This window comes from Prionailurus viverrinus, chromosome E3 (assembly GCF_022837055.1).
Source record: "Prionailurus viverrinus isolate Anna chromosome E3, UM_Priviv_1.0, whole genome shotgun sequence".
NCBI lineage: Eukaryota > Metazoa > Chordata > Mammalia > Carnivora > Felidae > Prionailurus > Prionailurus viverrinus.
Window position 1 is genome coordinate 19,708,576 of NC_062576.1, and position 14,339 is coordinate 19,722,914.

Below are 14,339 nucleotides of genomic sequence, written 5' to 3' on the forward strand. Positions count from 1 at the left end.
CATATCCCTGGTGACCCAGACTTGCTGCGCCGGGTGCCTGGGGCCAGCGGTATTTCCCATCTGTGTCTTTCCTCGTGCACAGGTCATCGGGAGAGGGGTTGGGGCTGGAAATGTGAGAGAAATCACGAGAACACAAATTGCCACCGTATCGGTTAGCTTTTGCTCCCAAAATGCTACATAACAAATGACCCCCTAAGCCCATGCCTTAATAGTTGTGAGTACTGTGGGCCGGTTGGCTGACTGATCTAGGCCGGAGTCAGGGAGGGAGCTCCGTTGGTCTTGGCTGGGCTCGGGCACTCATCTGGAAGTCAGCTGGGGGGCCGTCAGTCAAGGTTCTCCTCCTGGGGCTGGCGGCCTAGCTCAGGTGTGTTTTTGTCATGGCAATGACAGAGGGCCAGTGGGAACATGAGAGGTACCTTGATGGCTCTCCTGGGAACCGGCCCGTCAATATTTATGCCTTCTAGAATCCGCAGAGCAAGTCACATGGCCGAATCCCAAGTCAAGGGGCAGGGAGGTAGGCCCGCAGTGGAGGGACACTCCAGAGTGACGAAAGGCATGGCCGATGGACAAATACCGGAGCCAGAGCAAGCAGCCCGGGAAGAAAGGCCACTAGAGTTTCCCAGCTCCACTGTACTTCTGCAAAGCGACCAAGAAGGCAGGCTCCGCCTTCTCCCAGGGCCAAGGACCCTCTTTCCCGCAGCCTGGCTACCAGGTACACGAAGTCACAACCGCTTAGTCGCCCCTCTCCTCCATTATGGCCCTTTTAGACCAGTGGTTCCAACATTCCTGTCTGTGAAGACCTATCCCGGTCCCCTTGATTTCCAGCCCCAATCCACCCTCTCGTGTGCCCGTCCTTGGTTCACTGTGCAAACCCCAGCCGAGCCCCTTTGCAGCCCAGCATGCCCTGGACGGCCGGTCAGGGCTACATTTTCTCTCACTAACATCCTTAACCCTAGTGGGGGGTTCCCTTGTTTCCTCCATGTGTCACTGACTTCACCCCTTTCAGTGAAACCCTCTTTTTAAAAAAAAAAATATATTTTTGAGACAGAGAGTATTCATGAGAGTATTCATGAGAGTATTCATGAGTGGGGAGAGGTAGAGGAAGAGGGAGAAAGAGAGAATCTTTTTTTTTTTTTTAATGTTTATTTGTTTTGGAGACAGAGCGTGTGCGGGGGAGGGGCAGAGAGCGAGGGAGACACAGAATCCGAAACAGGTTCCAGGCTCTCAGCTGTCAGCACAGAGCCCGACGCGGGGCTTGAACCCACGAACCGCGAGATCATGACCTGAGCCGAAGTCGGACGCCCAACCGACTGAGCCACCCAGGCGCCCCCAGTGAAACCCTCTTTTAATTCAATACATTTCTGGTCAAAATCTTCCAACCCACAGAATGGAGTTGACCCCTCACAGGTTCCCGGGGACTCCCTTTCCAGGGCAAGGCATCCTGGGCCACTGGAAGTTGGAGTCACACACTCGGGGTTGAACCTTAGCTCTGACGAAAAGATGTCTCTTGCTTATAAACCTGAGCAAGACAAGGCAGCACAGACAGCGTAGGCAAATGAGCTGTGCACACCCTTTTCCAGCAAGTTCTGTGCCCCTCACCTGCCATCAGAGTGTGGGGCTCGAGCATCCCTTACAGTCTGTGCCGAAACCACAGGCCTGGACTTCAGTTTTCTAGAAGCTCATATGGTCTCCTGCATGGTGGGGGAAAGAAGCCCTGGTCCCCAAGGTCAGCGGTCCCCATGTTCTCACACTGGGGGCTCCCTCTTATCCCCCCCCCCCACACCAACAGTCTCCCTTTTGACAGTTATCATCCATCACGGCCACAACAGCAAAGTCCTAAGAACGCTTTCGGGTTGACCTCTCCCAGTTCTGCCACTTCTGTGCCTCAGTTTCCTCATCTGTCAGAGGATGAGAACTGCCCCTACTTCAGAGAGTTGCTTGTGGGTGTAATGCGTTAGCACACAGGAGCCTGCTGTCATGCCTCCTGGCGCAGAATCAGTATTTTCTATTGTTATATTTATCACCTATATTATTACTGCTAACAGCGAGACCTTGACCCAGAAGACTTCTCTGTGATCCTTTGTTACGAGACGGGGGTGGGGGGGTGGGGGGGTGGGGGGGGGTGGCGGGGAGCGACCCCGACGATGGCATTCAGCAGCTGCTGAGCCTTGAATGTGAATCTCCTGTTTTTCCTTTGTGAAAAAGACAAGCGCCCAAGTTCGCTGACCTCTTCTGGGGTGACACATGACTGTCAGCTCTTTGTCTCCCCCCCCCCCAAAAACAATGTGCCTAATCTACTCCTTCAAGAGGAAGGTGAGTTTTAAACAATGCCTGAGACTGATTGCTTTTCTGAGAAGAACTCAGGTGTTGGGAAGAGAGCATTCTGAAAGCAGATGCTTGAAAATGGTTCCATTGTTCCGAGCTTTTGTTGCCCCAAAGCGATGAAAGTGGGTTTTCTTTAAGGACTCTTGGAGTCTGCACACTTTAGGGACAGGAAATTCCAACCGAGTCCAAAATCTTTCAAAAGAAAACTTTTAGGGGCGCCTGGGTGGCTCAGTCGGTTGAGCATCCAGCTCTTGATTGAATCAGGTCATGATCTCAGGGTCATGGAATCGAGCCCTGTGTCAGGCTCTGTGCTGACCGTGGAGCCTTAAGATTCTCTCCCTCTCTCTCTCTTCCTCTGCCCCTCTCCCCTGCTTGTGCTCTCTGTCTCTAAAATAAAGAAAAAAAAAAAAAAGGAAAGAAAAAAGAAAAAAAAAACTTCTAGGGAGACTTGAATCTATTTGCTAAAAACACACAAATACCAATCTGCCTGGAAAGCTTTGTATACCTCAAAATTCCAGCATTGCTCTCAGCTTTAGCAGCCACTCAAATCAAGTATGGAAAGAACCCTACATAAAACCGGACCCTTGGGGGAGTCTGGGGGGCTCAGTGGGTTAAGGGTCTGACTCTTGATTTCTGCTCAGGTCATGATCTCCGAGCCCTGAGTTGTGCTCTGCGCCGATCGCTCCGAGCCTCTTTGGGATCCTCTCTCTCCTTCTCTCTCTCTCTCTGCGTCTCCCCTGCTCGTGCTCTCTCTCTTAAAAGAAATAAACTTAAAAAAAAAAATCTGACCCTTGACTGACAGCAGTGTTAGCCCTCAAAAACAAACAGAACACAGGCAGTTGCATTGCAAGTAGCAAAAAAATAAATACATAAATACATAAATAAAAAATAAAAATAAACAAAAACGTTAAGAATGTTTAAATGAAAGCCAAAAGGCGTGTTAGGCTGTTCATTAATAAAATAGAGACATTTGAAAGTAGTGTTTCGTCTTTAGGCCCTTAAAATTTTTCTAGCTTTTATACATACGTGCGTTTACTGTTCACGATGTCTTTGTGCATCGCGATGGAGTTTACAAATGTTGATACTCAGTTCCAGGCTCCTGCTCCTAATCGCTTGTGGTGTCCCAGGTCCTCCTCCTCAGGACCCTCCCCTCCTCCCGTGTTTGCTTCTTTGGTGGGTGGGTGGGTGCGTGGGTGGCGAGGCTCCCTCCCCGGTGCGGGAAAGCAAGGTCAGCTGTCCTGCTCTCGGCCCCTAGGGGGCAGCAGAGGGAAGCAAACAACAGCTTCGAAAGGTCCAACTCAAACGGAAAGAAAACACACACACACACAAAACACGCAAGAAGGGACTGGTCCAGGAGACACCTTAAAAACGCCTGTTTTCTCCCCAGTCTTCCTGTTGTCCCTCCTCAGGACCGGCGTAAAACAAACCAGCTGCAGACTTTGGGGCTGGAGGAAAACTCCCACTGAGTGAGGAGCACCAGGAGGAGAGTCGGTGAGCCAACGAGGAAGGGCTCATCTGGGGCGGTGGGGCTGCTGCTTGACTCACCTGCGGACGACAGGGGGACAAGCCGCGGATTCCGACCCCTGCCCTGCTCCGTCCGGAGCTTCAGGTTCTCCCAGCCAATCTAGTAAGAATTCCAGAAGGGTTCACTGATACCCTTTTGGCCAAAGTGCCGGACGTGCAGTTGGTGCCCGATAAACGTTCACAGGCTCTGACTCGAGTGACTCCTTTATCACGATTCCTGAATGCTCCGGTCCGCTGAGACCTTCCCTGGCCTGGCCGAGCCGAGGCTGATTTGCTAGTCGCCACATCCCTGTGGTTTCTGAGAACACTTTTGAGCAGATGTGCTTTCTTTCGGCCGCGTTCTCTGCAAACGCAGCTGGGTACCAAGTTGAGGGTTCCTTCTCATGGCCCCGAGCAGGCTTCAGTGTGTGGCGTGAACCTGAGGCATCTCAAGACGCCTCACCTCCCACGACCCCCTCCCCCCACCCCCAATCCTTTGCCAGCCCCCCCGAGGAACCTTCAGACACACGGCGCTGGACACATCGTGCACCTGCTCCACAGCCATCGCTGGATCCCCAGTGCTCAGCACGTGCTGATGGTCCCTTCCCCCACCCCGTTTACAGAGGAGAAAACAGAGGCTCTGAGAGACAGGTGTGGCCCAGATTTGGCAGAGACAGAATTAAAATTCAGACCTTGCACCCTCAATCTGGAACATCGGACTCTCTCCGGCTCCAATTCCCCTCCTTAGCGAGGCCCCTGCTTGCTCCCTCTCCCTTCCGTCCTGTTTCCTTTTCTCTGCATTTACCACCTATCATCGTCTCTTTCTCAAGAACAGAAGCCCCATGAAGTCATGGACCTGGTCGGTCCTGTTCACCGAACGCCTGGCACAGAGCAGGGACCCAGCAAATTCTTCCTGAACAGTTGCTGGGAGAGCTAAGACGGTTTCCAAGACCATGTCGATCTGATAAGGAAGTGGGTTCCTTTCGCCTCTGGAGAACCCACCCCCGGGGACTTCTTTGCACGGAGCTCCGGGGTCCCTTCGTCCCCTCGGAACACTCGCCCTGAGCGGCAAGCAGCCACTAAGCACCCCAGCACCGAGGGTCAGGCGTTCCTGGAAACTCTGGAGTGGTGTCTTTCCCAGGGGAAGAAAGGGGGTATTATGCTTAGATACCTCGAGAATGAATGTTTAAAAAACCCCACCGATAATTGTTAATTGACTAATCCCTTGCTATAATTAGGAGGGCCCAGAGGCCAGGGATGCTCTGGTTTCCCAAGCTCTATTTTGAAGGTTTAGGAACCAGGAAGTGACTTAGGAGGCCCAGAAGCTGACACATGTCTTTGTATCAGCCGACCCCAAGGAAAAGTGGGGTGCAAAATGCAAGTAGGTCTTGTCCCTGCCATGCATATTTCTACTTCCTGAAAAGCAGTAAGTTCGTTACGAATAGCAACGTTTTTTTTTTGCGGTTCAGCGTATTGAACATAAAAAAGTACCAGCTGGACAAGTCGATGAGCTTTCATAAGCCAAACATAACCTGTGCGGGCAGCCCCGGAGGGTGACCCCAGCGTGGCTCCTCCCAGCCACCATGCCACCTCCCAAGGATAACCATCATCCTGACTTTTAGCACCATGGATCGGTTTTATCAAAAATGATTCGGGCCTTGATTCCGGGTTCTCGGATTCCAATGCCACCCCTCCCTCCCACCCCCGTCCCCCCGAGGCAAGACAGGTGTCCCTGAGGATGTAAGGGCCCCAGAGGGATTGTGCCCACCCCCCCCCCCCCGTGGCCCCCTCCCCCCCCCGTGGCCCCCTGTACAGGGACTTTTGCCAGTGGTTACCAGGCAAAGATGCAGACCCAGTGTCGTTCGATCTCGCAAGAGCAGCTGGAAGTCTATCTCGATTTGTATACGAAATCTCATGATTATTAAATGTTGGTAACTCATGAAAATTGAACACACCGTGGAGGCAAGTCCACGCAGGCCGAACAAAACAGACTTATGGGCCAGACTGGCCCGCAGGCCGTCAGTGGGGGGTCACCTTGAGGGGCCTCCAGGCCTGTCAGGGAGACAGGTGCAGACACAGGCCTCGCAGCTGGGAGGAAGGCTGGGCCGGGCCAGGGAAGGCTCTGCGGGGAGTGATGTTTCCACCGCACTTTGAAGGACACCCCAGAAGAGGAGAGCAAGGGCATCCAGCAGAGGGAGGAGGGCAGGCAGACGTCTAGAGTCTGGTCTGACTGGCCTGCTGGGAACTGCAAAGTGGTTTGGGGCAGTGGGAGGAGTGAGCGGGCAAAGGGGCTGGAGCCTGGAAGGCTCTGGGAGACCTGGGAGGACCTGGGACAGCCTTTAGACTTTGTCCTGGGGCAGGCAGTGGGGGGAGGGGGTTACTCAGAGGAGGATAAGCAGAGAGGCTGGGCTGGATGGCTGCGGCGGGGGCAGGCTGGGGGACAGCAGGGAAACAGGAGGCCTTGACCTACAGCGGTGGCCCAAGAGAGGGCCACCAGGGCCTTGGGCCCACATTTGCGGCCTCCTAAACAAATCCCACCTGCACTCGCCCCGACATAGACTCTCCTTGACCAAAGCAGAGTCAGGCCCCTCTGAGCCTGATTCCTAACCAGGCCCTGACCTTGGGCTCTGTCCTTGGCCTGGTTAGTCCCCTTTTAGCAAGGATCCCACCGGGTCTGCTGAGCAAGAATCCCTCCCCCTTGGAACCCAAATTCCTCATCCCCACCCTGGACACCTTCTCCCCTTGACCTCCACCTGCTCCTCGGGCCACACATCCCCTCTTTTCCTGACTGTGCTCAGAGCTGAACCCCCCCTGTCTCCCCTTAGGCCAGCCCCCCCTTGCTGTGGCCCCTTGAATAAAGAAAGCATGCCTTACCCTCTTTAACAAGGGTCAGGACTGAATTTTCTTTAACACCTGGCCACAGCCAAGGGGATTTCAACTGTCAATGGCTCTTTGAAAACACCCATCCTCTCCAAGGGGCGGCCTGATGACTTTCCATTTGTTTCTGGAAGGCTGTGCAGGCACACGAGGTGGCATTACCTCTACCTATTGTTGTTACCTGCACCTCAAACATAAGGCCCGGGGTGGAATCATCCAGAATTTCTAATCTTCCCCGTGTGGCCCCAGATCTGCCTGTCCCAAGCTGTCTCAGCAAATGGCAGCTTTGCCTTTCACGCCCTGTGGTTGATCCTTGAACACATCTTGCTGGGTCTGCGTTGAAAATTGACCCTGAACCTCCTTGCCACCACCCTGGGCTGAGCCACTGGCGTTACCTTGGCCTGGATTTACTCACTAGCCCCTAGGCGGTCTCTAGGTTTCCACCCTTCTTAACCTAGCAGCCAGAGAGGTCCTGTTATATCCTAAGTCAGATCACATCTCCCTTCTGCTCAGAGCGGCTTGAGGCTTCCGCCCTACTTGGGGTAAATGCCATCGTCCTCGTAAGGGTCTGTCTAGACCATGATCTCTCACCCTCTCCCCATCACCTCTGCAACCTTGTTTTCTGCTGTTCTCCACTCCCCCCTCCTCACCGCCCCCCCCCCAAATCGGCTCGGACCATACTGCTCTCTGAGTTATCACCCTACCTCAGGGCCTTTGCACTGGTGGCTCCCTCTTCCTATAACCTCCTTTCCTGGGATATCCCCATGGCTTGCTCCCACCCTCCTTCAAGTCTTTGCTCCAATGTCACCTTCCCTGTGGGGTCTCCTTGAAACCCCGATTTAAAAAATCACAACCTGCTACCCTCACTTCTAGCCCCCTCCCTGCTTTATTTGTCCCCTTGGCTTTTAACACTTTGCGTGCCCTACATCCATAGGTATTAATGTTCACGTTCTCTTCTCTCCCTGGTTCTGAACATCCAGTGGGTGCTCAAGGAGTGGACGAGTGTCTTAGATGGAGACTTCAAATCCCTCTGGGCTTCCTCTGGGTATTTCTGAAAACAGTGTGGTCCCTGAGACATATTTCAGTTGGCATCTGCCGGCTCTGAATGCCCGGGACAGAGTTTCCAGCCTGTAGGTCACCGAGTCCCGGCCACACGCACGCCAACCACTGTCACAAGCCTCTCTCGGAGGCACTGATTTTCAAATGCGTACAGATACTCCTGTGATGAATATTGCATGCCTATTTAAAAGGGACACTGAAGTCCTTGCAACTTTTTGGCCATGATGTATTTTCTCCGTCAACCAATACCCTCAACTCCATCAGTATTGCACGGGGATCCTCTTTGTCAAAAACAGTTGGAAATGCCTCGAAAAGGGATCTCATGAACAAGATCCCTGGAGACCCCTGGCCATCGTTCATAGGAGTTCCTCCTGCCGGGGACATCGCCCACACTTACTGTCACCGGCCCCCGGGGGCAGAGTAGCAGCGGCTGACAGGGAGCACAGGTTCACCTACCAGAGAAAGGCAATTCACAATCTGTTAACCTTGAATTCTGCAAGCCCTGCCACAACAGTTCTCAGCTTGGGCAGAATTCAAAGGAGCTCTTGCAATCAACATGCAATTAATTGATGTACACCCTGGGCATCTGGGCCCCATGCACTGCTGGTGTGAAGAAAGTTCAGGTCATCTTAGAGCAGAGGCGGGGACAGGTGTGCTCACTGTCGGGCAATCCCACTGCACAGGAGATCCCGAAAAGGTTTGTGCCAATGTGGCCCACAGGTCTTGGTTCAGATGTTAATCGCAGTGGCTAGCATTTACTGAGCACCTACTACGTGCCAAATGCTTTTTTTTTTTTTTTTTTTTGCATCATCTCATTACAAGAGCCCCAGAGAGGTGCGACGACTTGTTCAAAGCCCACGGCTGGTCGAGCCCGGGTGCTGCCCGGCCCCACGGTCGGTATTCTTGATCATTCTGCCCCGACCCCAACCGTCAAGTTTCTGGGTTGGCGGCCTCTGCAGGGCATCCTTACCTAGCAACTGCAACAACCTCGTGTCTAGACCACCTTGGGTCATGCTGCTCAGGATCTCAGGCGGGGATGGCCGGCAGGAGGAAGCCTCACTTGTCATTCACGACACTTCTTTGCCACCGTGCTTGTCCTTCCGTGCCATAATAGAGAGCCCAGGTGACTCTAGCTTCATCCTGCCAGAGAAGCGCTTCCTGTTGGCTTACACAGTCTAAGGCCCCCTGGGCGGCCCCCAGGGAAAGCACAAGCCCCAAAGACTCTCCCACCCAGCATTCCTGGTGGGACGCCCCTTCGGATGGGTCCTGGGACTCGAGGTCCGAGCCTGAAGCTCCCTGAAGCCTGAAGCTTTGGGAAGCGCAGAAAACTTGGCAGCTCTGACCCTTCGGGGCTCCTTCCTGGGGCTCCCTCCTGCCGGTCCTTGTCCCTCTTGCCGAACCCGGCACGCTCTACCCTTGCCTCCCCAGGGCAGGGCCTCTCCGGGTCTTGAAGAGGATGCCCCCTCCTGGCCGGTTTTGCTGCCCCACGTCCCTCGCGAGGAGCCTCCTTCTCCGAGAGCGCGTTGCCTGGCGTTCTCCTTGCTTCCCAGCCCCTCCAATCGGGTGCCGGGCTCCTTGGGGGCGTCCCTTCTCTCCGGGTCCCCCGCCCGCGCCCGGCTTGGGGCGCCCCCTCTCCCTGCTTAGGGCGGGCGCCGGAACAGTGTCGCCGGCCGCCTGCAGGTGTCTCCCCACGGAGGGGCGCGCGTCCCTGCGCCGTGGCCGCTGCCAGGCTCCAGCGGCTCCTCGCCGAGGTGCACTCGCGCTCCGGGCTCCGGGCGCGCCGGAGCCGCTCGGCCGCTGCCGCCCGCCCCCCGCGCCCCCCGCGCTCCCCGCGCCGCGCCCTCACCCCGGGGCGGGGGAGGGCATGGGCCCGCGCGGCGTCCTCCGCCGCCGATCCAAGGCGCCCGAGCCCCGGGGCGCGGCGGGCAGCGGCCGCTGACGCGGGGCGCCGGCTGCCAACTTCGCGCGCGGAGCTCCCCGGCGGCGCGGGCGGCATGAAGACGAGCCGCCGCGGCCGAGCGCTCCTGGCCGTGGCCCTGAACCTGCTGGCGCTGCTCTTCGCTACCACCGCCTTCCTCACCACGCACTGGTGCCAGGGCACGCAGCGGGTCCCCAAGCCCGGCTGCGGCCAGGGCGGGCGCGCCAACTGCCCCAACTCGGGCGCCAACGCCACGGCCAACGGCACCGCCGCCCCCGCCGCCGCCGCCGCCGCCGCCGCCGCCGCCGCGGGGAACGGCCCCCCTGGCGGCGCGCTCTACAGCTGGGAGACTGGCGACGACCGCTTCCTCTTCAGGAATTTCCACACCGGCATCTGGTACTCGTGCGAGGAGGAGCTCGGCGGGCTCGGTGAGTGAGCGGCGGCGCCGGCGGCTCGGCTCCCGGCCCCCCTCCCGGGGCTTGCGCGGCCCCCCGCGGCCCGAGCCCCAGCCCCGCGCGCTCCCTCCCCGCGGCCGGGCGAGGGGCCCCGCGCTCGGCAGGGCTCGGCTGCACGCCCGGGGGGCGGGGAGCGCGCGGGGGCGGGCCCGGGGGGCGGGTGGGGGGGGGCGTCCGGGACGCGCCGCCGACCCCGGGGCTCCCCGCGCGGCCGCTGCCCTTTCCGAGCGCGCCGGGCGCCTTTGGGGACGTCGCCGCGCCCTGGGGAGGCGCGTCTCCCGGGCACCTAGCGCGGTGGCCGGTCGGCGGGGCGCGCGTTCCCCTGACAGAAGTCGTCTCCGGGCGCGCCCCCTCCCCCGCCTTCGTTCGCGGGGCACCGGCCGCCCCCTCCCGGCCCGGCCCGCCGCGGGGAGGGCGCACCGACTGCTGCCGTGAGCCCCCCACTCCCCGCGGATGCCCGGAGCCGGGAGCCGACGGGGTCGTTCTCCCAGACGGGGCTCGGGAAGCACGAGAGTCGGGGGGTGGGGAGGGGGGACGGGAGGAGCCCGGTGGGTTCCCGGCGGGGAGCCCCCTTGGTGTTCTGGCCCCCCTGCCCCCGCCCGGGAGAGGATGCGACGGGAGGGGGGCGAGGCGGCGGGAAAGCGGGACGGCTCCGATCAGAACTGGGGGGGTGGAGGGGGTGACTTTTCAGAAGGCAGATCAAAGTGCTCCCTTTGCCCCGCACCGCACCTCTTCCCGGGTCCGCCCGGGGCAGCCAGGTCGGAGGGAGTGCCCCTGAGACCCGCCGTGCGGCTGTGTGTGTGTGTGTGTGTGGGGGGGGGGTGTTTGGCCACACCAGCGGGTACCTCCCAGACCATGTTGCTCTAAGTCCGGGCATGGGGACCGTCTGGAGTGACTTGACCTCTTTCCCCAAGGTGAAAAGTGTGTGCATGCACAGCCCTTCCGTGCGGACGGTGTATGTGTGCGCTCAGATGTAGATGGGGTGGGCGACGGCGGAGTTTGCCCCAATCAGCCATTGGCCTGACTGGTTGTCTTAAAGGACAGAGAGAAGGTGTCAAATCAGCCCGAAGAGGCTGCTCCCTCCGCCTGGAATCCCCTTCCCCAGTCTCCCCTGCTGGCTGTTTCCCAGTTCTGGGGGGGATTTCCTGCCCCTTCCCAGGCAGGGTCTTGTGGGCGGAGGCCTCCCCACCTGGAGGCAGGGTCTTCCTGACTGCCTCTCATCACCACCTTTATCTCCTTCGTCGCGCTTGGCACAACCTGAAAACGTCCAGAGCCTGCCTCTGGTCACTAGCTGCCCGTCCCCTGTCTCCACAGGATGTCACTGTGAGGGCAGGGCCTGGGCTGCCTGGTTCACCGTCATCCCCAGCTTCTGGGCGGTGTCCCGGTGCATAGTAGGCCATCAATATGTCTCTGTGGGGTTAACATTGGATGAGACCCTGGAAGGGTAAACCAGAGGTTTCCTGGGGGTGCCGCCTGCTCTGCCCTGCCTCCGGGGGTGCCCCGCTGAACTTTTCTGTGACCACCTGCGTGGACCTAGCCGTTCGCCAGACGCTCGCTGTTTGTTCTGCTTTCCGACAGTCCGACCCGGACCTCTTCCACGGAGGCCTCCTAATGCCTCGTCCTGGGGAACATCTGCGCCTTTTGGGGTGAACTCCGCTTGTCACCTCGGCCTGCCACCAAGTTTCTCCTTTGTGCAGAAACACAGCCTCCTTGTGCCTTCTCTGTGCACGTACTTAAAGATACCACACTGTGTCTCTGGAGTTGTCCGGCCCCCGCCTCCGCGGGGTGTCCTGGCCCTCGGTGGCCAGCTGAGCCTCTTCCTTGAGGTCTCCCCTGGCCTCTCCCTGAAGGTCACAGCCCCGCCGCTTGTAGTTACTTCCCTGTGTCTTTCATCCAGGGCTTGACACAGGATGGTTAAGCCCGAGCAGCTTTAAAAATTATTAGTTGAACAACATTTAAAGTCGTGTTAGCTTGCATTTATCGAGCCCCTCAAGTACACCGGGCACTGTGGAAGCTTCTCACCTGCCGGATCTTGTTGACTCCTTGCCAGCACCTTTTAGGGGGCCCACTTTTCAGATGAGGAATTGGGGGTTTGGAGAGGTTTTTTTTTTTTTTTGCCCAGGCGCCCCAGCTGGCTAGGGGGTCTGGATGGCCTTCTCTGAGGCAGAAAGAGATCAGGGCGAAGTGATAAGGGAAGAGAATGATACAGTTGGGGAGTCCGAGACAGGCATCATTTGAGGGGGGGGGGGCACTCAGCCTAAGACCTTCATCCCCAGTCCTCTGTTTATAAACACATGGGTGGTTCGTTTGTTGGGTCAACAAAACAAACCCACAGTTTTCTCTTTTCTCTTGATCGCTGTTGGCTAGAGATCTCCCCTCCCAGAAAATCACCATTTTCCTCCCCGAGAGCTCAGAAAATAGTTATCAGCCTGTCAGCGCCGCCGGTGAGAAATTTGGGAGGTCTGAGCCCGCTTGGATGGTTTCCCTGGCTGATCCCACCGTGCCCAAATCCCGCCTCTCCACCTCTGTGGTCTTGAAAGGATGTCAGGAAGTACCTGGCCTCGAACTTTTGTTGCTATGACAACCTTTCTTCTGCGTTCGGTGACCATTTTTTAATTTGCTTTTTGCTCGAAGAGGAAGAAAGCGTCCAAAAGCCCCCCCAACAAAATCCTGCCCCCCTCTCCCCCCCCCACCCCCGAGGCATCGCCTTGAGGACTGTCTTCCTTCCCTCCTGCCCCAAACTATGGGGAAGGCCTTCTTTCCTTCCCAGCATTTTTACGTTTCCCCCAGTGAAAACACCGACCACAAAACCCTGACCTCTCCATGAGAGGCAGCTGCGAACTGCTCCTTCGTCTCCAACGCCTGTTGGGTCATTTCTTTCTGTGCCCAGAAAAGCCTCTCCCCACTCTGGGCAGCCACAGGGAAATCTAATAAGCCCTTTTACCCACATGAAAAAAAAAAAAATCCACCGCGTTCACAAAGAAGACTGCAGCCTGTCCTAAACAGACACAATTTCACCAGACTGGGCACAAAGAAAGCTTTTCTCCGTCCAAGAAGGAGCATCGACCTCCTTCAACAAACAGAAAGGGAGCGTGGCCTTGACACAGAATTACCCCGAGCCCTTCACGCCAATTGGTTTTCTCCTCTGGAATCGATGCTCAGAAGGGCTGGGTGGTTGCCGTTGGAGGCGTTCTGGGGGGTGGGGGCAGCGGAGTAAAGGCCTGGAAAAGCAACAGTGACTAGGGGAAGGGAGATGGGCTGGCGGGGGTGTGGTTGTGCCAGCAGGGAGAGGACAGGTGAGGCTGGACTTCGTCAGGCCCGTGCTTGAACCTGAGGAAGTAGGTGACTCAGAAGACCAATGGGGCGGCTGGCCAGGATGCCTGGAGGGAGGTGGGCCTGAGGCAGCCGGACAGAGGGAGGGACAGGAGGAGGATGCTGTTGTTCGCCTCTAGACCCACTCTGTCCCCTGGGATGGGTGGACAAATGCCCATTCTCTTTTGTGAAAGATGGAAGTTTCTCGAGTTTCCCGTTGGCAGTGTGGTTTGGGCAAGAGCCTCAGTTTGCTGCCCTGCAGACTGGGGATCCGGGCAGGTAGCGCTTCTTGGAGGCGGGGGTGTTCGGTGAAATAGCGCGGAGGAGGTGCTGTGTGAGTGCCCCTTGCCACCTCCGAGTGCCGTCACCCCGTCTGAGCCCCCGCGTCTCTCCCGTGGACTTCTGCAGCCGTCGCCCTGCGTCCCCCGTTGACCCCCCTCGGCCCTCAGTCTGCTCTCCCCCCAGCCCCAGAGTAACCGCCAGATCCTCACCCACCTTCGTGCGGCCCCCTCCGGCGGTGCCACTCTCAGAGTCAAAGCCACGTCCTCCCGTGGCCCCTCCCCGGCCGTGCTACTTCTCTGGGTTCTTCCCCTGCTCCCCACCCCCAATCGTGGTCACACCCGCCCTCAAAACCAGGCACACTCAGACCCTTTGCGCTGGTCCTTCCCTCTGCCTGAAATGCTTGTCCCCTAGATGGCCGCAAGACTAGTTCTGGAAACTTCTTCAAGTCAGTGCTGAGCTCGCTCTGAGCCCCCGGTGCAAAATCGATCTCCCCCACCCGTTTCCTGCTTGAGTTTTCCTCTAGCCCTCGCCACCGACTCCTCCTCAGTGGTGCCCACCAGCTCCGAGAAGTTGGCGGTTGAGTTTCTCTGCATCGTTCACCGCGGGTC

General features: G+C 57.7%; 1 protein-coding gene across 2 annotated transcripts in view; it reads left to right on the forward strand.

Annotated features, from left to right (window-relative positions):
- Positions 1-9,758: 9,758 nt before the first annotated feature.
- GSG1L (GSG1 like) overlaps positions 9,759-14,339 on the forward strand; it is a 207,294-nt gene continuing 202,713 nt past the window's right edge. For both annotated transcript variants that reach the window (XM_047839287.1, XM_047839288.1), the window contains exon 1: positions 9,759-10,110. In XM_047839287.1, the coding sequence (XP_047695243.1) occupies positions 9,759-10,110 (352 nt within the window). The remainder of the gene's footprint in view (positions 10,111-14,339) is intronic.